The following is a 23964-nucleotide window of genomic DNA, read 5'->3' as shown; positions in this document are numbered from 1 at the left end:
GAGGCTTGGAAAAAGCTAAATTTTATGTGAAAACTCAGACTCTCAAGAAAACCAGGACATGACAATCCCAAAGTTCTAAGAGGGAGTGAGGGAGCGTCGATCAGGAAGGGTGCGCAGGGCAGACAACCTTCGGTTTCCCCTCTGGCATCTCCACAGATGTTTACAGTTATTCATTAAACCGTGTCGATGTTGCTACATCCCTCTTTAAATGTTTGTTACGGAATACCGAGTGCTGGCTTTTATAACACGCTGTAAATGCTTTGGGGTTCAGAAAAATGAGATCAAGGTCTGGAAGTGCAGGTGTGTTCATAGAGAACATGGATTTTGAACTTAACCTGAACAGAAGTCATTATGAGCGAAACCAACAGAAGTGGTTTTATTCTAGGTAGCGAGAAGGTTAAGAGAGATCATTTGTAGTACAGGACTAAGACTTTAAAAAAAAAAAAAAAAGAGCAGAAACTGCATTTAAGATTTCATTTGAGAGAGAGAGAGCACAAGTGGGAGGGGCAGAAGGAAAGGGAGAGAGAATCTTTAACAGGCTCTGTGCTGAGCACGGGGTCTGACACGGGGCTCAAAATCAGCGCCCTGAGATCACGACCTGAGCTGACACCGAGCTGGATGCTTAACAGACGGAGCCACCCAGGAGTCCCTCTGCTTTATTCCTAGGAGGAAGGAAAGCTGGTTTCCTTGAGAAAAGACATAAACTTCAGTCTAGTCACAAGGACAAGGACTGTGCATCTTCCTCCTCTCCCTCTGCACCTCTGCACGGGGCCAGAGTAACCTTTGCCGTGCCCTCCCCCTCTCCCAAGTCACACTTGTGTTGTCCTGGCGGATGTCCACAATGTTTTGTTAGGTTGTTAAGGTGGGGAAAAAAAAAATTGCAGGGCAAGGTATGGTCAGAGTCTGCTTTCTTGTAAAAATAAATGAAAGAGAAACCCATTCACGAATACTGATGGCACATTTCTATAGCGCTGGCATCTCACTTGAACTACGCTATCAGTAAGAGTGACCGACAGACTGACCTCCGCAGCAACAGTCTTTTCCATCCGAGTCAGCAGAGGGCAGACTAGGAGGATCCTGAGCTCATCTCCTCCCACGGACACACTGAGACAACATCTACAGATAATGCACACACTCTGAAAATGACCCCGAAGTCCAGCACAGCCAACTGTCCTCCGCTAAAGACCTAAGAAAAAGCCACAGCAAGAAGGGTCAGAGGGGCGAGACAAGGTTGGGCTTTTGCCCCCCCCCAGGGCAAGCACCCACAAGCGGGAGGAACATCACAGTGCAGAGATGCTCCCTGAAGAGCAAGGGAATCCAGTCCCACATCAGGATCGCCTAGCCCTGGGGACCTGCCCTAGGAAGATGAGCCCCCAGTCTGGCTTTGAAAATCAAAGTGCAGCTGAACTCCATGAGAGCCAGTGGGCCAGAGGAAACCAAGACTCCACGCGCATAGGGCCGTGGGGCTCTATCACTCCGTCCAAGACCCAGCACAGAGGCAGCAGTCGTAAGCATCCAGGTGACACGTGAAGGAGTTACCAATTTCGGGCCATGTGCTGGAGGGTCAGGGGGCCGTAGGAGTTTTCTCTAGGAATGGAAGTGCAGGCAGCTTCCACGTGCCTTGCCCTCCTTCTGCCGAGCGGGGCAGGATGCTGGGGGCGGCCGGTTCCGACACTCTCCATCTACTTTGCTAGCGCCATTCACCCCACTAGCATTCTCCTGCAGACCACCACCCCACCCCCTCACAGCAGGTCAAGACCAGAGCCCCTCCACAGTGACTCCTGCGGAGGGAGAGGTAGACCCAATCACCATAGAGGGGCATACACAACCCACATGAGAGACCTGCCTGGAATTCCTGGTTCTTGTGACCAGGGGCCGTTGCACTACTGGGCTCCACAGGACATCGACATAAAGCCACTGCTTTGAAGACCAGGAGCTGCTAATCCACAGACAAACAAAACAAGACAGAGGACTATGTTACAAATGAAAGAACAGGATAAAACCTTAGAAAAAGAACTAAATGAGATGAAGATACATAATCTACCTAGTTAAGAGTCTAAAGTAATGGTCATAAAGATGCTCACCAGACTTGGGTGAACTCAGAATTTTAACAGAGACAGAAAATATAAAGAAGAACCAGTCAGCATTGAGTGCAGTAACTTAAAAGGACACTAGAGGGACTCAAAAGCAGAGTGAAGGCTGTAGGGCAGATCAGTGATCTGGAAGATGAAGCAGTGGGAAGTATCCGGGTGGGACAGTGGGACAGTGGGCAGTGTCCAAGCTAAACAGCAAAAAGAATAAAAAAAATAATGACGACAGGTGAAGGGACCTTTGGGAAACATCAAGTATTCTATACTTTCACATTATAGGGGTCCCAGAAAGAAGAGAGAGGGGCTGAAAACTTTGCTAAGGAAGAGAAGGAAACACATCCACATCCAGGAAACAGAGTCCCAAATAAAATGAACCCAAGTTCACATCAAGACACATAATAATTAAAATGTCAAAGAGTAAAGATAAAAATAAAATCTTAAAATCAAGAGAAAAGCAAATAGTTACATACAAGGGAACCCCCCAAAAGGGCTATCAGCTGATTGTTTTCAGCAGAAATTTTGCAGACCAAAAGGGAGTGGTAGGATATATTCAGAGTGCTGATAGCAAAAAACAAAACAGAACACAACAAAAACCTTACAACCAATAATACTCCACCTGGCAAGATATTTAGAATTGAAGGAGAGTTTCCCAGACTAAAGTTAAAAGAGTTTATCACTGCTAAGCCAGTCTTACAAGAAACATTAAAGGGACTTGATTCAGTCAAAAAGAAAGGCCCATAACTAGTAGTAAATTATGCAAGGAAAAAATTTCTCTGGTAAAAGCAAACATAAAGGTAGGAGATCAATCACTTATGAAGCTCATACAAAGGTTAAAATACAAAAGTAGTAAAATCAGTTACGTGGACGGAAATTAGTTAAGGGACACAAAAGAAGAAGATGTAAAATGTGATGCCTTATACAGAAAATGTGAAGCAAGAGAGTAAAAATGTAGTACTTTAAGGCTGTTCAAACTTTGGTTCGCACTAAAGAGATCATCAGCTTAGTACAGGCTGCTGTGTACACAGGATATCATATGTGACCCTTGCGGTAGTCAAGAACCTATAGAACCAAGAACCTATAATAGATACACAAAAACCAGAGACGAATCCAAGCGTAACACTAAAGAAAGTCATCAAATCCTGAAAGACTAAGAGAAGAAAGGAACACGAACTACAAAAACATTTAGGAAACAATGAACAAAATGGCCATAAGTATATGCCTATCAGTAATTATGTTAAATGTCAACGGACTAAATGTTCTATCTGTGATGTTGCCTCCAAGAAACTCACTTTGGACGTATAAACGCTGAAAGTGGGGCGATGGAAAATATTCCATGCAAATGGAAGTGAAATAAAAAGTTGCAGCAGCAATACTTATATCTTAAAAAAAAAAAGATTAAAAAAAAGGTGTAACAAGAGGGGAAGATGTTATATAACAATAAAGGGCTCAATCCAGTCAGAGGATACAGCTGTTGTAAAATCAGCTGTATGAATACATAAAGGGAGAAATGGACAATCAAATAATAGGAGGGGACTTAAACATGTCACTTAAGTCAATGGAGAGATTATCCAGACATAAAATCAGAAAGGAAACCGTGGTTTTGAGTGACACATTAGACCAGATATATACAGAACATTCCATCCCAAACCAGCAGAATATACATTCTTTTTCAGGGGCACATGGAACAACTTCCAGGACAGGTCACACTCTAGGCCACAAAACAAGTGTCATTAAATTTAAGAAGACTGAAATCATATTCAACATCTTTTCCAACCACAATGGTCTAAAACTAGAAATCAATTATTTTAAAAACTGGAGAAAAACAAGGAAACTAACATGATACTAAATAACAGTGGGTCAACGAGGAAATCAGAAAACACGTGAGACAAATGAAAATGGAAATGCAACATTTTGAAATGTTTGGGATGCAGGAAAAGCAGTTTTCAGAGTAAAGTTTATGGAAATACAGACCTACCTCAAGAAACAACAAAAAAAAACCCTCAAACAATCTCTACTTCTACTTAAAGGAACTAGAGGAAGGACAAAAAACAAAGCGCAAAGTTCATAGAAACAAGGAAGTAATAAAAATCAGAATGGAATTAAATGAAATAGTGTCTACAAAAAGAAGTCAGTGGAACTAAAGGCTGTTTTTTTTTTTTTTGAAAAGATAAAATTGATAAACCTTTAGTCAGACTCATCGGACCTGAAATCAAAGGGGACTTCAAACAGATGCAGAAAAAGTTACAACTGATACCACAGAAATATAAAGGATTATAAAAGACTACTACAAAAATTATACACCAGCAAGCTGGGCAACCTAGAAGAAATGGATTAATTCCTAGAAACATACAATCTTCCAAGACTGAATAAGAAAAAAATAGACTAGTAAGGAAGTCAAATCAATGATCAAAAAACTCACAACAAACAAAAGCTCAGGACCAGATGGCTTCACAGGTAAATTCTACCAAGTATTTATTTTTATTTTTATTTTTTTTGAAGATTTTATTTATTTGAGAGAGAGAAAATTAGATGTGGCACTTGATTTCAGGACCCTGGGATCATGACCTGAGTCAAAAGCAGATGCTTCACTAACTGAGCTGCCCAGACGTCCTTTTACCAAACACTTTTATAAAGAAGAGTTAGAAACCTATCTTTCTCAAACTATTCCAAAAACAGAAGAGGAAATAATGATTCAAAATTCATTCTATGAGGCTAGCATTATACTGATACCAAAACCAGACACACACACCCACAAAGAAAATTATACACCAGTATCCCTGATAAACATAGATGGAAAAATCCTCAGCAACATAGTAGCAAAGTGAATTCAACAACACAAGCACCATTCACCACCATCAAGGGGGACTTATTTCAGGAGAGCAAGAATGTTCATTTTCCACAAATCAAAGTATATACCACACTAATAAGACAAAGGATAAACACCATCTCAATAGATGCAGGAAAAACATTTGTCAAAATTCAACATCTGTTTATCATAAAAACTCTCAAAGTGGGTATAGAGGGAACATAACTCAAAGTAATAAAGGCTGCATTTGACAAACCAAGAGCTAACATCATACTCAACAGTGAAAAACTAAAAGCTTTTCTTTTTTTATTATTTAAAAAAAAGATTTTATTTATTTATTTATTTATTTATTTATTTATTTATTTGACAGAGAGAGAGAGAGATCACAAGTAGGCAGAGAGGCAGGCAGAGAGGGGGAAGCAGGCTCCCCATTGAGCAGAGAGAGTCCAATGCAGGGCTTGATCCCAGGACCCTGAGATCATGACCTGAGCCAAAGGCAGAGGATTTAACCCACTGGGCCATCCAGGCATCCCTAAAAGCTTTTCTTCTAAGATCAAGAACAAGGCAAGGGTGTCCACCCTTATTCAACATACTATTGGAAGTCCTAGCCACAGCAGTGAGACAAGACAAAAAAAAAAAAAAAAAAAAAGAAAAAAGAAAAAAGAAAAGAAAAAAAGAAAGAAACCAGAATGGTAAGGAAGAAGTAAAACTTTGCAGATGACACAATACTATATATAGAAAAATCCTAAGAACTTCACACACACACACACACACACAAAACCATTATAACTAACAAATGAATTAAGTTGCAGGATACAAAGTTAACATACAGAAGTTTGTCCTGTTTCTGTACACTTATAATGAGTTAGCAGAAAGAGAAATAAAAGAAAACATCCTGTCCACAATTGCATCATAAAGAATCAAGTACCTAGAAATAAATTTCACCAAGGAGGTGAAATACCTGTACTCTGAAAACTGTAAGATACTGATGCAAGAAACTGAAGATGACATAATTAGAAGTTATACCATGCTCATGGATTGTCAGGATATCGTTAAAATATCCGTATTACCCAAGGCAATCTACAGATTCCCTGAAATCCTTATCAACATACCAGCAGCATTTTTCACAAAAGTTGAATAATCCTCAAACTTGCATGAAATCACAGAAGAACAGTCAAAGCAGTGTTGGGAGACAACAAGGCTGGAGGTACCACAATTCCAAATTTATGGATACACTACAGACTACAGTAATCAAAACAGCGCGGTACTGGCACAAAAACACATAGATCAATGGAACAGAATGGAGAGTGCAGAAATAACCCCCCACTTATCACTTATACGGTCAATGAGTCTATGAGAAAGGAGGCAGTGATATACAATGGGGAAAAGGCAGTCTTTTCAATAAATGCTGTTCGGAAAACGGGATGGCTACCTGGAAAAGAATGAAACTGAACTACTTCCTTACACCATACACACACACACACACACACACACAAACAAACCTCAAAATGAATTAAAGACCTAAATGTAAGACCTGAAACCACAGAACTTCGAGAAGAAAATACAGGTGGTAAACTCTTTGGACACTGGCCTTAACAATGCTTCTCTGGATCCGTCTCCTCAGGCAAGGAAAACAAAAGCAAAAATAAACAAGTGGGCATACTACATCATACTAAAACGCTTTTCTCACAGCAAAGGAAATCATCAACAACATGAAAAGGCAACCTACTGAATTCATACAACCCAACACCAAAAACAAACAAACCAATCTGATTAAAAAATGGGCAGAGGACCAAACAGATATTTTTCCAAAGAAGACATACAGATGGCCAACAGACACATGAGAAGATGCCCAAATCTCTCATCAGGGAAATAAAAGTCAAAACTATAATGAGATATTCCACCTTACACCTGTCAGAACGACCAGTATGGAAAAGCAGAAATAGCACATGTTGGCAAGGGTGTGGAGAAAAAAGAAACCTCATTCACTGTTGAGAGGAATGTCAATTTGTGAAGCCACTATGGAAAGAGGATGGAGATTTCTAGAAATTTCTTAAACTAGAAATACCATACAATCCAGTAATTCTACTTCTGCGTATTTACCAAAGGAAAATGAAAACACTAATTCAAAAAGATACACGCACCCCTGTGTTTACTGTAGCACTGTATACAACAGCCAAGACAGGGAAGCAACCTTAGAGTCTAGTGATAGATGAATGGAAAAAGAAAATGTGATGCACATACAATGGAATATTACTCAGCCTTTAAAAAGAATAAAATCTTGCCATTTGCAGCAACATGGATGGACCTAGAGGGTATTATGTTACATGACATCAGTTAGAGAAGGACAAATACTACCGGATTTCACTTAGATGTAGAATCTGAAAACCAAAACAGATTAACCAAACAGAAATAGACTCAGATACAGAAAACTAGTGGTTGCCAAAGAGGATGAGGGGTGGTGGGAAGATTTGCAAAACAGCGGAAGGGGGTTAAGACGTACACACCTTCAATGATAAATCATGGGAATGAAAAGTACAGCAGAGGGAGTGCAGTCAATATTGAAATAACTTTGTATGGTGACAGATGGTAACTACACTTACTATGGTAAGCATTTCATGATGTCTGCAATTGCCAAAGCCCTAGTTGTACAACTGAAACTAATAGTGTAGGTCAGCTATCCTTCAAGTAAAAATTTAAAATTAAAAAAAAAAAATCAATGGAGTAAAACATCCTCTTTCTCCCATGCTGAAATCCCAATTTTTTTTTTCTTACCATATTGGAGGGAATATTTTGAGTAAGACAACTGCAGAGTTTATGGACTGGTCTTGCTTCAGTCTTGGCTGGATCCAGGTGCTCACCCAGTGGCTCTATTTCCCTCTCTTTTAACTTCATTCTCAACTTTCTCTACATGATAGCAAAAGGACCACTAGCAACTAGAAACATTTACTGCTCTTTCAGCTGAACCCCAAGAAAAGAAACTTTTTAAATTTGTTTTCCCTAAAAAGAGCACCAACCAAACTCTCATGGAATTGGCTTGGCTTGGGTCACATGCTCACAGGTGGTGGGGAGGGGGGGGTAACACATCATTACTGGCTAGAACTGAGTTGCGTGTCACCTCTGGGAGGCGTAACCTATGCTAGCTTGGTTTGGAGGGGATGGAGTAACCGCTTTGAGATATAATTCAAATACAATGTAATTCACCCACTTAAGATGTACTGTTAAGTGGTTTTTGGCACATTCAGAGCTGTGCAACCATCACCAGGATCCACTTTAGAACATGTTCGTCACCCAAAAAAGAAAGTCTTGCTCATTAGCTCTGTCCACCCCCAGCCCAGGCAGCCACTACTTCTCTGTCTGCATGAATTCACCTGTCGTGGACATTTCATAGAGAAGGAATCAACGTGTGTGGTCTTTTGGAACTGACTTCTTTAACTTAAATGATGTTTCCAAGGTTCATCTGTGTTGTAGTGGGCGAACTGGCCTGTTAAGGTCCTGCTGGTTCCTGCTTCCCGCTGCTCCCCGCCCTTCCCTGTTGTGTTCTACTCTAAGCACATAGCTTCTTAGACCCTTTTTGTTTGGGTGAGGAGCAGAAGGGGACGGAGAATAAAAATGCAGACCTAGTGGACAATGTGGTTCTCTCAGTGTCTCCCATTAAAGCTACCCTTCACTGGGGACCAGGGCTTTTTAAACTGCTTGCTTCCAATGGAATAAATAATTGTGAGTTTCATCTTTGGTTAAAATGCGCCCAGCCTTTTGGGGGATAATGCCAGTTGCAAAGCTTCTGCCCCCTGCTCTGCTCCCTCCTGCTGTGAAGATGCGGAGCCCCGCACGGTCCCTATGTGGCTGTTGTCCCCCTCCAGGAGAGCGAAGAGGAGCTCTACTCCTCCTGCCGCCAGCTGCGAAGGCGGCAGGAAGAGCTAAACAATCAGCTCTTTCTGTACGACACGCACCAGAACTTGCGCAATGCCAACCGGGACGCCCTCGTGAAGGAGTTCAATGTCAACGAGAACCAGCTCCAGCTGTACCAGGAGAAGTGCAACCGGAGGTAGGCTGGTCCCTGCCCCACCCGCAGATGCCCAGGTCTAGCTCCCGCAAGCAGAGGTGTTGGACGCTGGGGGCCAGGCTTTGGGGAAGTCCCTGTGTCTAGAAATCCCTTGACTGATCCCTCGATGCTGGTCTCTTTGCTCTATAAATAAACCTCCAGCTTATTTATTTCTCAAGTATCTGCACCTTCCCTAAGCCAAACTGTCCCCACTAGGAGGACACTTCGATACAAGAGTGAAAATAAACCATGACCTCTACCTTCTCAAGAGCCTTGTCCGGTTCCCACCATCCAGTGGTTCTGGATCGGGGCAGAACCCACTCCCTGGCCCCCGAGGGATGCTTCTGGTTGTGCTACGGAAGGAATGGGGTCGGGGCAGGGGGTGGGGGCAGCCAGGTCCACCCAGGGCCCTGCAGTGTGCCAGACAGCCCGGCTCAACAGAACTAGTCTGACCTGTGAGAGCAGACTCCAGGGGGGAACAGTGTAGACCCCTTCCCTTCGTGCTCATTTTGTCCACACTGTAGCCTGCAGAGTAGCAGGGAGCCCAGTGCAATGGCCCAGTGAGCGCATGGAGATTCGGAGACGTTCCCTGGCTTGGGGGGGCCCACCTCTGCGATTGTCAGCCCTCTGCTAGCCAGCCCCGGGTCCCAGTGGCCCCAGTTTATACTGTTCGGCCCACGGCCCGTGTCTGAGCCTAATGCACGACGGTGAAATGTGTGTGCTTGCAGGTTGAGAGAGAAGAGAGTCAGCAACAGCAGGTTTTACTCCTAGGAGCCGGGGTCCACGAGCAAGGGTGTCACCCGTGCGTGTGCCCACGTGGAGGAGAACGTCCTCTCTTCCAGTCCTGGGAACACGCTCATCTCTGAGGTCATCCTCCCCTCAAGCCTGGTGCCAAGAGGACATTTCTCAAAGTCCCACTGGCAGGAGTTGGGCTTATTTCCCGTCAGTTTTTCATCGTGGGCAGTCTGACTTATATTTTCTATAGAGGACCGTAGAAACGTGCCCCTCGTTTTTGGCCTCTCCTGTTCCAAACCTCCTTGAATAAAAGCAGTGAAAGTCTCGCTCCGTTACCCTCCCGTGCACGCCGCGCCCTGGGAACAGCAGCCCTTTCCCGCTAAAGACCCGGGGAGCTGACTTCCACGGGGAGGAGCCTGATCTCTAAGGACCGGACTCAGTAGCTTCTGAAAAGGATTTTAACTAAAAGGCAAAGGATTCCACAGTTAAGGCCATTGGCCTCCCCAGGGCCCAAGGGGAGCCTGCCCTGGCTGCCTCCCTGCGGGCTGCCCGGCCGGGGTCAGCGGGCCCTGCCTGCAAGGTGGGCGGGGGATGCGGCGGCTCGGGAGGACACCTGCCAGTCCACGGCGGGCGCTCGCTCTACTGCCGTTGGCGGGGGGGGGGGCTTTTATTTACAAAGTCCATCCAAAGGGCCAGAGAGCCACCCAAAGTCCCCGCCAGCCTCTTACCCCTGGCTCTGCCCACTCAGGAGCTGGGTGTGTGGAGAGGCCCGTGGAGAGGCCCTGCGTGGGCGGCTCTCTGCAGACGAGAGGTCATAGACTGATTTAAAAAGGTCATCACCGTTCAGCTCCCCCCCCCCGGGTCACCCCATTTTCTGGAGCAGCGAGCTAAGCCTTAAGCCTCAGCAAACTAAAAAAAAAAAAAAGAAAAAAGAAAAAATCCCATCGACAGCCGTGCCCGAAGGGGCAGACCCACCTAGGACAAGAGGACATTCCTCTACAGCTGGACACTGACACAGCTGTGTGACCTGTGCAGCGTGAGGAGAGCGTGGGCTGGAGGGCAGGACTCCGCAGAGGCCCGACTTGGTCAGAGGGAACGGAGAGCGGACTTGGGAGGGGGGTGGCAACCATGACTGCGTCAGGATGACGGACGAGCAGGAAGCCCCCGCGGATTGACTGCTTGGAACCGGGCCCTAGAAACCCCTTCCACCCTCCCCTGGTTCCCCGGGACTTAGCAGGTCTGCATTATTGCTGGGAAGTCCATTAGAACCAGCCAGGCTGTGTGTGATCAAGAGGCCTTAGGCCCGCATTCCACAGTTTTTAAACACCTCCGTACACAAAACACTGTGCCCAAGGTTAGGGGCACCATGTAAAGAAAACAATTTTAGGCGGGGGTGGGGGGGACCAGTTACTGCCTCTTGGAACTTATCCACGTGCTCCTGAAAGAAGTGGGTTTGACCCTCCCTGAAGCCAGGAGTACAGGTGACTGCAGTCTGACTAGGTGAGCTGTTTCCTTGCGACATTACTTAATCTTTGGACCGGAGTTGCTGTTTTATTTGGCAGTCAGCAGCTGAGCGAATGTTCCTGATGGTGGCAAATGTTTAAAGCAGCCTTGAATAGCGGTGAGAAGCAAAGACACTGAGCCGAGTGCTTACTCCGTCGCAGTGCCCCATTCCCCGCTGGCTGGGTGGCCACTGGAGCCTAACTATTGCACGCCCAGCCCTACCGCCAGACTTCTTTTTGCCTCCATCATTACCTCTACATGTAGAGCTCAGGTGCTGCTCTCATTCCTCCCGTTTTCAGCTCAAGGGTGAGTAAAAGACCTAAACCTTTCCCCTTCACTCCACTTTGAAGTCCAAGAGCTAAAGCCTAGATCCCCTTCCTGCTTAAAATGGATTTTCTGCTGGTGTAGCAAAGAAATTAAGATGGGGTGGCACTGAAGACAAAAACTAAGCATTTTTTTCAGCTGCTACTGTGTAAAAGCCACACCTAGTCACACCTATGCAGAGAAAAAGCAGGCACTGGGGGCTGTGGGGGTTAAACCATAAATGTGGCTGGGAAGAACTCTCTCTGTCACTTTCTCCTTCTAGGTGCTACAGAGACTTAAATCCACCATTAGGGAGTATTTGCTTTGGCTCCTTCATTCTCTCCTTAACAGGGGAACACAGGACTCGAACAGAGAAGGTGGTTACTAGCATTCTCTCAGGAAGGAGGGAAAAGGAAGGACACAGGGGATATCCTACTCTTCCCACGGTCTGCCCGGATGCCCCATAACTAAGCATAAATATTCAGCTGAGATTGTGGCTTAACAATCATGGGATAAGTGCAATTCAGGCCAAGCAAAACAGGGACAGGAACATCTCGAGAGACGGCAGCAGCATAGCAGATCCGAACCATGACCGGGCCCGTGTCACTCTGTCTTCATTAACCCTTTCTCTGTAGGTTTTTATCACATGGAAAAACAAAGGCCTGGGCCTGCTTACGTCGCTAGAGCTTGGGAAATTCAGGTTGTACAAAGTTAAACAGTTTCTCTGTTGTGAAACGTGGATATCCTAATGTGCACAGTTCAGAGAGGGGTAGACTATCCCATTTCCCAAAGTAGATCTCTGAATTCTCTCGCCAAGGGGTGTCTAGCTCATGGGACTGGTGTGCACTGGAGTGTAAGTGAGGCGGGAAGAGCCAGCAAGTCTTGATCTCAGGGTCTTGAGTTGGAGGCTCTGTGTTGGGTGAAGAGATGACTGAAAAGGTAAAAAGGTGGCCAGGCAGCAGAATCTAATATTTGATATACTTTGGGACTTAGTTAAATAAAATCTGACCTTAAGCCACCAAGGCCAGTGGTCTTCAAATCGGGTCAGCCTTACCCCCCAACTGTCTACCACAGCTTTGTAAGGAATACAAAGGGCTCCAATATTTTGAGGGGATCAATTTTAAGATCCTTATCTTCCTACTTGACTCTGTCTTAAGACTCATAAGCCTCAGGAAACGCCTTTTTCACCCCTTACAAAAGAAAATGCTCTTTCCCCCAGAATCAGTCTGAAACTACAGGGCATGACCCGAGGTATAAAATTTAAAATACAAGTGCCTGAAATGTGAAAGCCTCTTACCGATCAGGTACAAATCCTTCTGCTGTTCCAGTGGCTCTCAATTCTTTTGATTTCAAGAAAGTTAAAGGAACACCTGAGATTTCTTGGTATTTTAGCATGTAATTCTGAAGGACTTGGAAGAATTCAGCTATCACGCTATCACAGAAATGCCTTCTGTTCCTGTCTCCCTGTCTCCTTGAACAAAGACCAGTCATACTTCCATACATAAAATTGCCAAGGGAGAAAAGAAAGGATACTATGATCATGCTAACCAAGGACACGTTCATTGGCAGAGAGCTGAAATAACCCAGGGCAGAAATTTTCTTCAGCACATTGAGTGATACATTGCCAATGAAATTTTGCTATGTTTGGTTATTACAATTTGTACTGTATTAGTTTTACTGATCGAGTTCAGTCCAGAAGAAAGTTTCAAACACCTACAGCCTTACGACTGATAGGCTGTCCTAGAACTGTGTTACAGATCTGCAAAGAAACGATAAAAAGCCAAAAATCAACAGGCTAAAATTTTGAAGAGAAGTAGAATAAAAATACACATTCAAGGAGTAAAAGGGAAAAAGGTGGTATTTTCTACCATCAAAAATTGCCTTATTCATGGGCTCTGTTAGGAGGGCGATACTGTCTCAGCTATCGTACTGAGAACCTCTAGGCTAAACGTGAAGAGGAACGTAACCGTTTTATTTAAAGATGCAGTATCTACAACACGCTGGCAACTTGGATCCTTTGCAATGATTTACGATGAAAATTTTAGACATCAATTTAGAAATGTTCAGGGGAATACCCAGATTTTCAAAATGCACTGAAGAGGTCTCTGAGCGTTAAATTTTAAGATGGTTCATCTAAGGGGTGAGCTGCACTTGAAACCAAGAAGCGTGGCTAAAAGGGGCCCCAATCCTTTTAACAAATTTAAAATGGATAAAGTTAATTTTCAGGGCATCAGGCTCAGTCAGTTAAGTGTCCAACTCATGATCTCAGTTTAGGTCTTGAGCTCAGGGTTGTGAGTTCAAGCCCAACGCTGGGCACGAAGCGGACTTAAAAAACAAAAAAAAAAAAAAGAAAAAAAAGAAAGAAAGAAAGGAAGGAAGGAAGGAAGGAAAAGAAATTAACTTGCAACTTGGGTGACTCCTCAATTTTTTGGAGACAACCCTAAAAGGCCATACTCTAGTCAATGGAAAGTTAATAAATAAGTTAAGAAATATGCAGAATGACAAAATTGACATTTGAAAAACACTCGGTGATTTCTCTTAGGCTCTGTCCTCTCTGAAGTACCTTCTTCTTGAAGAACCAGGTTCCACCATGACCCTGTCTTTCAGAAATTCCCTCATTTCTTAACTTCTCAATAGGCCTTAAAAAGCTGTATTTGTAAACTTGTGTTTCATTGTTAAAGCTTAATTTATTTTTTGTATAAACTGTGTGATTGTGTTACCTAGAAAATCATGTGAACGAGTCACACAAACATTGGCTACTGTTCATGTGAAAATTAAATGGCTATATCCCATTTTTTAAAAATAAAGATTTGGTCTAAATCAATACAGCAATCTGCCTAGAATTTTGTGTGTGTGTGTGTGTGTGTGTGTGTGTGTGTTTAAATACAAATTACTTTTTTGCTCCCATATAAAACAAATACTGGGGCGCCTGGGTGGCTCAGTGGGTTAAGCCTCTGCCTTTGGCTGGGGTCATGGTCTTGGGTCATGGTTTCAGAGTCCTGGGATCGAACCCTCCGTCAGGCTCTCTGCTCAGCAGGGAGCCTGAGTCCCCTTCTCTCTCTGCCTGCCTCTCTGCCCCTCTCTCTCTGTGTCAAATAAATAAATCTTTAAAACAAACAAAAAGACAAAAACAAAAACTACTAGGGCACCTGGGTGGCTCAGTGGGTTAAAGCCTCGGCCTTTGGCTCAGGTCATGATCTCAAGGTCCTGGGATTGAGCCCCGAATCGGGCTCTCTGCTCTACGGGGAGCCTGCTTCCCCCTCTTTCTCTCTGCCTGCTTCTCTGCCTACTTGTGATCTCTGTCTGCCAAATAAGTAAATAAAATCTTCAGCCTTGAGATAGGTACAGTTACAATTCTTTTCTTAAAATGCATTTTTTGGGGCACCGGGGTGACTCATTGGTTAAGCAATCTGCCTTCGGCTTGGGTCATGATCCCAGGGTCCTGGGATCGAGCCCCCATTGGGCTCCCTGCTCAGGGGGAGGACTGCTTCTCCCTCTCTTGCTGTCTCTTTCTCTGTCAAATAAATAAATAAAATCTTTCAAAAAATAAATGTAATAAAATGTGGGTTTTTGGGGGGCGCCTGGGTGGCTCAGTGGTTTAAGCCTCTGCCTTCGGCTCGGGTCATGATCTTAGGGTCCTGGGATCGAGCCCCACGTCGGGCTCTCTGCTCGGCGGGGATCCTGCTTCCCCCTCTCTGCCTACTTGTGATCTCTCTCTATCAAATAAATAAAAATCTTTTTTTTTTAAGATTTTATTTATTTACTTGAGAGAGACACAGTGAGAGAGAGCATGAACAAGGAGAAGGTCAGAGAGAGAAGCAGACTCCCCATGGAGCTGGGAGTCTGATGCGGGACTCGATCCCGGACTCCAGGATCATGACCTGAGCCGAAGGCAGTCGTCCAACCAACTGAGCCACCCAGGCGTCCCTAAATAAATAAAAATCTTAAAAAAAAAAAAAAAGATTCTCTCTCTCCCTCTGCTCTGCACCCCCCACTCCACGCCCCAAGCGGGCACACTCTCTAAGAAAATAAAATAAAATGTGTTTTTCTATCCTATTACCCTTCTATGTTATGGATCTATCTTCTGTTTAGGAAAAAGCCACTCAGTGTAAAAACCCAAGTTTATAGATACAGTTAATACATGATCACTCAGCAGCAGTCTGTGGCTCTCTGGAAGACCATCTGCTGCTAGAGGGCCAACGAGGTGGGTTATTATAAGCACGTGTATGTCTCAACGAGGTGATAGGGCATGCTAGAGTGACCAGTCATTGTATTCTCTTGCCCAGAGTGCTTGCACACCAGAAACCATGCAGCGTATCTTAGGACTGTCCCACCCTGACCATCAGCCCCCGACTGGATCAGTCACCACCATCAAAACTTCAGAACAGCCTATGACAAACCCCTTGTGTTTAGAAGATGAACAAAGAGCCGCAAAAAGTTAAGGCAAAGAAAGAATTAGAACTGCTAAGCTCTCTTTTTTAATGGATAAAGTTAGAACTCTCCAAAAGATACAAAATGAAGACCGGTCCAAAAAATTTACATTAACAAGGGAACCAAGAAAATGTTACAACTGGTTCAAGGAATTATTCAGAGAACACCACATAATACAGGCTATCCGATGTCCACATTGTCGGATTCTACACTTATTGTAATCAGGTGACTCTTGTCCATAGACATGCAAATTACGCCCAGTGGAGAGTCACGTGTACACCGTTTGTGGCAGTCTACCAGTTCTGCCAAGTTTTGTATCTGTTTATTTCAGCATCCTGAGTGAACAGTCTGACCCCCATCTTACACCACACACAAACATCAAGTCCAGTTAAGAGTGCAGATCGAAATGTAAAAGATAAAATTGTAACATTTCTAGGGGGTATGCACAACCTTGGAATAGAGAAAAGCCCCTTAGAAGAAACAGCAAAGGCACCCGCCCTTGGAAGACAGGAAGACGACTGCATTCCACTTCATTCAAGTTCACAACTAGTGTTTATCAAGAGATGCCATTAGAAGAACAAAAAAGGGAAGCTGCAGGGTGGGAGAAGGTACTGGCAGCAACACACTTGGCCAAGAGCCTCTGTCAAAATAGGACTCCATCCCTCCAACGAATCAGAAAGAAAAAGATAATTCATTAGAAGAAGGGTAAGTTTCAGGAATAAGCAACTTACAAGAGTATATCTGAATGGCTGAAAAGTATATGAAAAGATGCTCACCCACTATTCGTGAGAGGAAATGTAAATTAAAACCACAATCAGGGCACCTGGATGGCTCAGTGGGTTAAAGCTCTGCCCTTTGCTCAGGTCATAATCTCAGGGTCCAGGGATCGAGCCCCACATCGGGCTCTCTGCTTGGCAGGGAGCTTACTTCCCCCCCTCTCTCTGCTTGCCTCTCTGCCTACTTGTGATCCCTGTCTGTCAAATAAATAAAATCTTAAAAACACACACACACACACAAAAACCTACAATCAAAGACCACTACACAATTGTTAGAGCTGCAAAAGTTTAACAGCCTCGTGACATTACCAACTGTTGGTAAGAAGGCAGAATGTCTGGCACACTGCCAGTTTTGTAAATTGTTACAAAATTGCATTATAAAGATATTTGACATTCTCTACTGAGTTAAAACCACATGGATACCCTACAACCCAGCAATTCCTCTCCAAAATATATGCATACCAGAAATGCATGCATAAACACCCCAAAAGGCATAGACCAGAGTGTCCGCAGTACTGTTATTCACAAGAGTCAAAAACAGAAAAGTCCTGCTGTCCGTCTACTGCAGAACTGGCCAGCTGAATGTGATTACACATGCAGCATAGACAATGATGACGAGTGACTGAGCTGTGACAACATGTGACAACATGGATGCATCTCACAACTACAAGCTGAGGGAAAGAAGCTAGAAACCCAAATGTAGCAAAGGAAAGAAATGGAATAATCTAAATTAGTAGAAGGAGATACAGGAAAATGCAGGGAGTCCATAAAGGTGGGACACTACAAGGAGGGAAAACAGAATGAGGCCCAGCACCTGTGGGTAACACAGATACACACTCTATTTGAGGAACGCAAAATGCAGAGCAGCGCACACCCAGCGATAACAACACACACATTTTAAAAACCACACACAAACCACGTTCTAGACTGCTTGTAGCAGACCTATGGATGGACAGGTAAGAGCATGACAATGGACTGAAAGGAGCGTCTAGGAGTCTAAGACGGAGTCAGTGGGGAAGGCACAGGGGAGGTGACAGGGTAAGTCAAATCCCGCCATAGATTTTATTTGTCACTGAAACACTGGAAGGGTTCTTCAGTTTGGTAGGAACGTACAACTCGGCTTGCTCTACCAGGACCGGGTGCAGGCATAGCCCAGCTGTCGGGTCCGCGGGTGAGCACTTACACAGGAGAATAGTAATAGTGAAAAAATCAGTGAGGGAGAGAGCCCAGGGAGGGGCATCGGAAGAAGGGAGGGATAGAGACCATGGATGAAGGCTAGAAGAAACAGCACAAATTTTTAGCAGCTAATATTTCTGGGTAGTGAGGTCCGGGGAGTCAAGCGCAGGGCCGGGTTGAGATTCTTGCTCTCTCCCTCTCCTCGTCCCCCACCCTACATGTGCGCTCTCTCTAAAATAAACAAGTAAATATTTTTAAAAATTTTTTAAAGTTTTGTTCCTTTTGCATCAATATAATTTTTTTTTCAATTTTACTTCCAAAAAAAAAAAAAAAAAAGGGAAGAAAAATAAAGTTATACAAAAAAGATGTACCAGACAAACTCTAATAAAAACACAGCCCCAGGGACGCCTGGGTGGCTCAGTGGGTTAAGCCGCTGCCTTCGGCTCAGGTCATGATCCCAGCGTCCTGGGATCGAGTCCCACATCGGGCTCCTTGCTCGGCAGGGAGCCTGCTTCTCCCTCTGCCTCTGCCTGCTATTCTGTCTGCCTGTGCTTGCTCTCTCCCCCTCTCTCTCTCTGATAAATAAATAAAATCTTTAAAAAAAAAAAACAACACAGCCCCAGTAGCTTGTTAATATCAGATAAATTACAATGCAAGGCAGGTACCCCTAACAGTAACATTTTACACTAGTAACAAGAATAAGGACCCAGAACACTGCAGTAGCATACTCGGGGAGAGAAACAAGTTCACAACTGCAGTCAGGGACAAAGAGTTCTTGCTCTGGAGATTACAGTTTAAAGCGACAAAATAAGGACAAACAGAATCTGAGTAATCTGAGGCAGAAGTTTGATCACGGCACATGTGCTCCCGCAAACCCAGCTGAGCTCTTACCCAGAGAGCGCGGCTTTTGTTCAAGCACATTTACAAATATTGACCAAGCCCAGGGGGTGGGGTGAGAGAACCACAGTCGACCCTGGAAAAACCCCAGTTTGAACCACGGGGTTCCCTTGTACTCGGATTTTTTTTTTTTCCTAAAGGTTCACAAGAAAAGCCACAAAGCATTTATTTACAACTGTCCACGCCCGTTTTCAACATGTAATAGAAGGTATGGGTGCTGCCCTCTGAGGACCCAGGGAGAAGGTGGACCATGGGGACCAGCTGGGTCAGGACAGGACTGCAGGTGGCCCCATGTGGAGTACCCAGGTCTGTGGGCAGGAGGCAGAGCCGAAGGGAGCATTTTCATAGAATTTTATAAGCTGATTTCAAAAGTCACATCAGTAATGTATGCAGATACCCTGACAATTTTGAAAGGAAATCAGAAGGGGGACATATGTCCTAGCAAATACAAAAGACCTTATAAATCCATAATAATTGAAACTATGTTATCTCCACAGTGAAAGGGATGAATCAGTCAACCTGAGAGAAGTTTTGGAGAGAAACAGAGACGCAAGGGGAGGGGGGAAATGAGAAGCGGGGAGGAAGGAAGGAGAGGTTAGTGGCATGAGTAATCCGATTATGTTGAGAGGACTGGTCATTGAGAAAACCTCAAGTTACAAATTTACTTCCTATCACTCAAACGACTAAATACCAGACAAAGGTAAAGTAGAAGATAAGCAAGGTCAAGGGGCACAGTAGAAGGGTAAAAACTAAATCTTTAAGAGTATTAAAAGAAACATTTTCCCCTTTGGGATGGGAAAGATTTTCACAAATATTAAAAGAAATAACTACCAAAAAGATGGATCAGAATCTAAATCAGAAGTACTGTTTAACTGAAAAGACAATTGGAACAAGGCTAAAAGGCAAATGTTTAAGAACCTATCCATGTCTCATCTGGTAAAATATAAGACCCAGAATACATCTACAAGTCCAAACAAAAATGAGCAAACTGACAGAGAAGTGTAATTCACCTGGAAAACCCAAACGTCTAATACCTGACAAGATGTTATCTTTGGTAGTAATCACAGAAGGGTAAAATTCAAAAAAATAATTAACCATTTTGTACTCATCAGATTGGCAGAGATTTATACGTGAGAAAATATGGACAATGGTATTAGGGAGCTAGGAACTCTGGGCGGGGGAGGGGAGGTAAATTCAGAAAACAAGTGAACAAGGTGCCCATCCCCCCCCCCACCCCACCCACCTTTCAGAGTTAGTCTAGGAGTAGCTATGGGTCTCCGTTCTGGTCAACAGGGACAAGAAGAAACTGCAAAGTAGGCTTTCCAGAGGCTTTTTTCTTATCTTCTCATTCCTTCTTGGCCGGCCATGGAGACACCTAGACATGCAGCCAGCCACCCTCTCAGCAAGGACATTAGAAGGCAGGCCTAACGGTGTGAAAGTTGGGGCCTGGTCCCTGAGGTCACCATCCTATACCTGCTGACTTCTGGACTCTGCAGCAATGAGAACCACCAACCCTTGCTTATTTAAGCTACCGGGAGGGAAGGTTTTAAATGAGCATCTAAAGGCACGTGTGAAGTGGTAGCATCTATTAACAGTTGAGTCCCACTTCTGGGGGTCTACCGTTGGGACTCATTTGGAGACGTGTCGCAGAGGATTCACAATGGTGCTGTTTGCTAAGCGGCCAAGCAGAAAACGGAGTCAGCACCACTGAGGCAATGGCACACAGTTACATGGTGTGCACCATGTAATACCATGCAGCTCTAGAAAAAACTGGGTAGATCTACTTCATGGGTCATCAGGAAGACCCATTCCACGAGGCCGTGGTGTCCAGAAGGACCACACACTGATGTCAGTGGTCCTATCCAACAAAGGTGAGCTGACCTGCCACAGCTTCTCCCTGGGAGCCCGGGCACAGCCCAGAGTGTGCGCCCAACGTGGGGCACAGAAGGGCAATCCAGGCATCAGACCCCCCCAGCTCACGGACCTCCCCCCCAGGAGTCATGCTGGTGACTTCGGCAGGGAGATGGGAGAGGTAGACAGAGCACAACCCCAGGTCAGGAGTGAAGTTCTCATGAGGACTTAGATCAAGAGCTCTTCCCACACCTGGGGAGCTTCCAGCTTCTTGGGCAGACTGGGGGGTGGGGGCGGGGGCAGTCGTGCCACCTGCTCTGAACACTTCCATTGCGATCGTGCTGGCCTGAGCCGGCCTTGCGGATCGTTTCCCAAGTTGGAGATGCTGAAATCACAGGAATAAGCACCATAATATTGCGAAGGACAATGCATCTTTGGAAGCAACTGCCGACTCTACTACCAGTGCAGTGATGGGCAGTCACAGGGAGAATTACCCATACTCAGGGCGTGCGGTTTTGAGAAAACAAAGAGTAAAACATTTATGATGCAGTTTACAAATACTTTTGGAGTCACAATGCTCTGTTTCCTGAAATAGCAAGCCCATTTGAATTCACTGGACTGTTTTCCTTGTTGCTTGAATCCTATAGTATTCTGCAAAATAGTTTATTTTACAGCATTCACAAGGTTGATATTGGAATTCTTTCAAGTGTATCATTGTGCTGCATAATTTGTACCAATATTAACTGAAATATTTATTTTTCTACATGCACAATGGCTGCTGGCAGAGGAATTTATTCCAATGTACTATACAGTTTGCTGCATGACTTTTACCAAGTTTTACTGAGATTAGCTTTTTGTTGCCTGTGCTGCAGAAAAATTCCTTCAAATATGTTTTGCGTCGTGGCTTTCTTTTTTAGTTCCCAGTATTCAATGAAATACAGTGCCAGGGCTGGCTTGTACACTCCCACGTGTCAAATTACCTTCTCTTCCACCAGAAAATGTGTTTTGCAGCTAGCTAGATCAAAGGATCACTGCTAAAGACAGGTACCTAAAATTTCCTTTACCTAGGTAACTTCTTACTGATATTTCAGGAGTGGTAAAATTTTGCTGCATACTCAGAAGTTAGGATTTCCTGTTTGAGTCTACTGTACATGTGCAAAACAGTATTTTTTCCCTTTAAACCAATTCCTAATAGCTTCCAATACATATATTATGGAAAAATATTTAAATTCTTCGTATAATTTCAAGATCGTCTATATAGAGTAACCATTCCATTTATTATAGAAAATGGGGCACATTCGAAAGCCAGGGAGCACTATTAAAAATTAGAATGAGAATACAGGAATAAAATTGGAATGGTCCTTGCCAAATGGTGACATGTAGTCACCATATTATACACCAGCACACCTCCTGTGTTGGCAAATAAGGAATATATACTATTATCAGCAGAGTATCATGATATATTTAAAAGAAGAAAAAAAGGGGTGCCTGGGTAGCTCAGTGGGTTAAAGCCTCTGCCTTCGGCTCAGGTCATGATCCCTGGGTCCTGGGATCGAGCCCTGCACTGGGCTCTCTGCTCAGCGGGGAGCCTGCTTCTCTTCCTCTCTCTCTGCCTGCCTCTCTGCCTACCTGTGATCTCTCTGTCAAGTAAATAAATAAAATTAAGAAGAAAGAAAGAAAGAAAAAGAGATGGAGAGAGAGAGTGCAAACATGTGTCGGGGATGGGGGTGCAGTGCACAGACAGAGGGAAAGGGAGAGAGAATCTGAAGTAGGCTCCCTGCCGAGTGCAGAGCCCAGCTTGATCCCAGGACTCCGATATCACAACCTGAGCCGTAATCAAGAGTCGGACACTTAACCAACTGTACCAACCGGGCACCCTGTGACGCACTATTTAAGGAGAAACACAATCAGCAGAAGGAACTGTAGGGCAGGAAGCGACAGTGTGCAGAAAAATGACTACTGCAGCCCTAGCCACTATTCACATCTGTACACGCGCAGAATTTGGGACCCACGGGTAAGAGCGTTTTTTGGCTTTACCTGCAGTGTTTTTACTTTTTACATATTGGTGCACTGGTTGCAGTTACTTTAAAACTAAAAAAAAAAAAAAAAAAAGCAAAAAACCCCCCACAAAACCCCACCTAAAAAAGGGTATTCTGAGTGTACAGAACTCGCAGTAACTGATACTCCATTCCGAATTGGTTTTCCAGCCTGCCTGATTTAGAACAAAGACACACCACTGTGACTGTTGAAACACAACAGGATGGGGACGCCTGGGTGGCTCAGTGGGTTAGGCCTCTGCCTTCAGCTCAGGTCATGATCTCAAGGCCCTGGGATCGAGTCCTGAGTCGGGCTCTCTGCTCAGCAGGGAGTCTGCTTCCCCTCCCTCTCTGCCTACTTGTGATCTCTCTCTCTCTCTCTCTCTCTCTCTCTCTGTCAAATAAATAAATAAATAAGAATCTTTTAAAAAAAGAAAGAAAAAGAAAAAGAAACACAACAGAACGTAAAGCAGCCGGGCACAGCTGACCATTGTTTTCCTCTAATGGAGGGCGATCTGCTCTCCAACTTCTAAAAAAGCCTCTGGAACTTTAGAGCTCAAGAAACCACCGAGCTGAGGTCTTGATTAAAGCCACAGGAAGCGCACCGGCGCCCGTCGCAGGACGGGGAGTCACGGCAACATTTTCATTCCCCCTTCCCTGGGTGAATATCCGGTTCTCACTACGCTCCAGTCCCACATGGCTCAGCTTTCACGGAGCCTTTGGCTGGATGTCTCAAGCTCAGCTAGAGGTTGCCTCTGCTCCCCCTCCAGAACCTTCTGCCTCCCCCAGCAGAACAGCGGTTCATTTTGAGAATCTGTATGCCCGATGCTTTGCAGGCTACAAAGGGGCCTCCACGCTCCCTCACTGACGCAGCTCTGCTGTGAGAGGACTAGGAATTGTTTACCTCCACCTTACAGATGAGCGGCAGGTCATTTCAAAGTCAAGTGCAAATAAAAGGTGGACCCCATGTAGGGCTGGGCAAGCACAGGCACATGATTCTTGAGCACTGAGTGTCTGTGATCACCCACCACCTAATAATTCTTTTCCATTTGGCCCAAAAGTCTAAGGTCTTCCCAGGGCTTAGAGAAATGTCCCCTCAGAAGTGTTTCGAAAAAATACACCTGTGGGAGAACTGAATCCTTTAAGGATAGCCCAACAAGTTGGACTTCAGATGTTCATTCCTTTGGCAGGTTTTTATTAGGCTCGTGCTCTGTACCCAGAATGGTGTAAGAGACTGTGGCGAAAGCCAAAGTCAATCAGCAGAGGGTAATCCTTGGGCTCTGCTCCCAAAATGGGATTTAAGATGCTATTTGGG

The 23964-nt window shown here is 44.6% G+C and overlaps 1 protein-coding gene across 1 annotated transcript in view; it reads left to right on the top strand.

The window, feature by feature from the left end:
- The window catches only part of PLCG2 (phospholipase C gamma 2), a 141838-nt gene extending 131836 nt beyond the window's left edge, over nucleotides 1-10002 (top strand). Inside the window, exons 32-33 of the mRNA XM_082712007.1 lie at nucleotides 8760-8944; nucleotides 9670-10002. Of these exons, the coding sequence (XP_082568133.1) occupies nucleotides 8760-8944; nucleotides 9670-9712 (228 nt within the window). The 3' untranslated portion in view covers nucleotides 9713-10002. The remainder of the gene's footprint in view (nucleotides 1-8759; nucleotides 8945-9669) is intronic.
- Nucleotides 10003-23964: the final 13962 nt, after the last annotated feature.

Source organism: Mustela nivalis, assembly GCF_964662115.1.
Source record: "Mustela nivalis genome assembly, chromosome: 18".
Taxonomy (NCBI): Eukaryota; Metazoa; Chordata; class Mammalia; order Carnivora; family Mustelidae; genus Mustela; species Mustela nivalis.
This window is presented reverse-complemented; position numbering and strand designations above follow the sequence as displayed.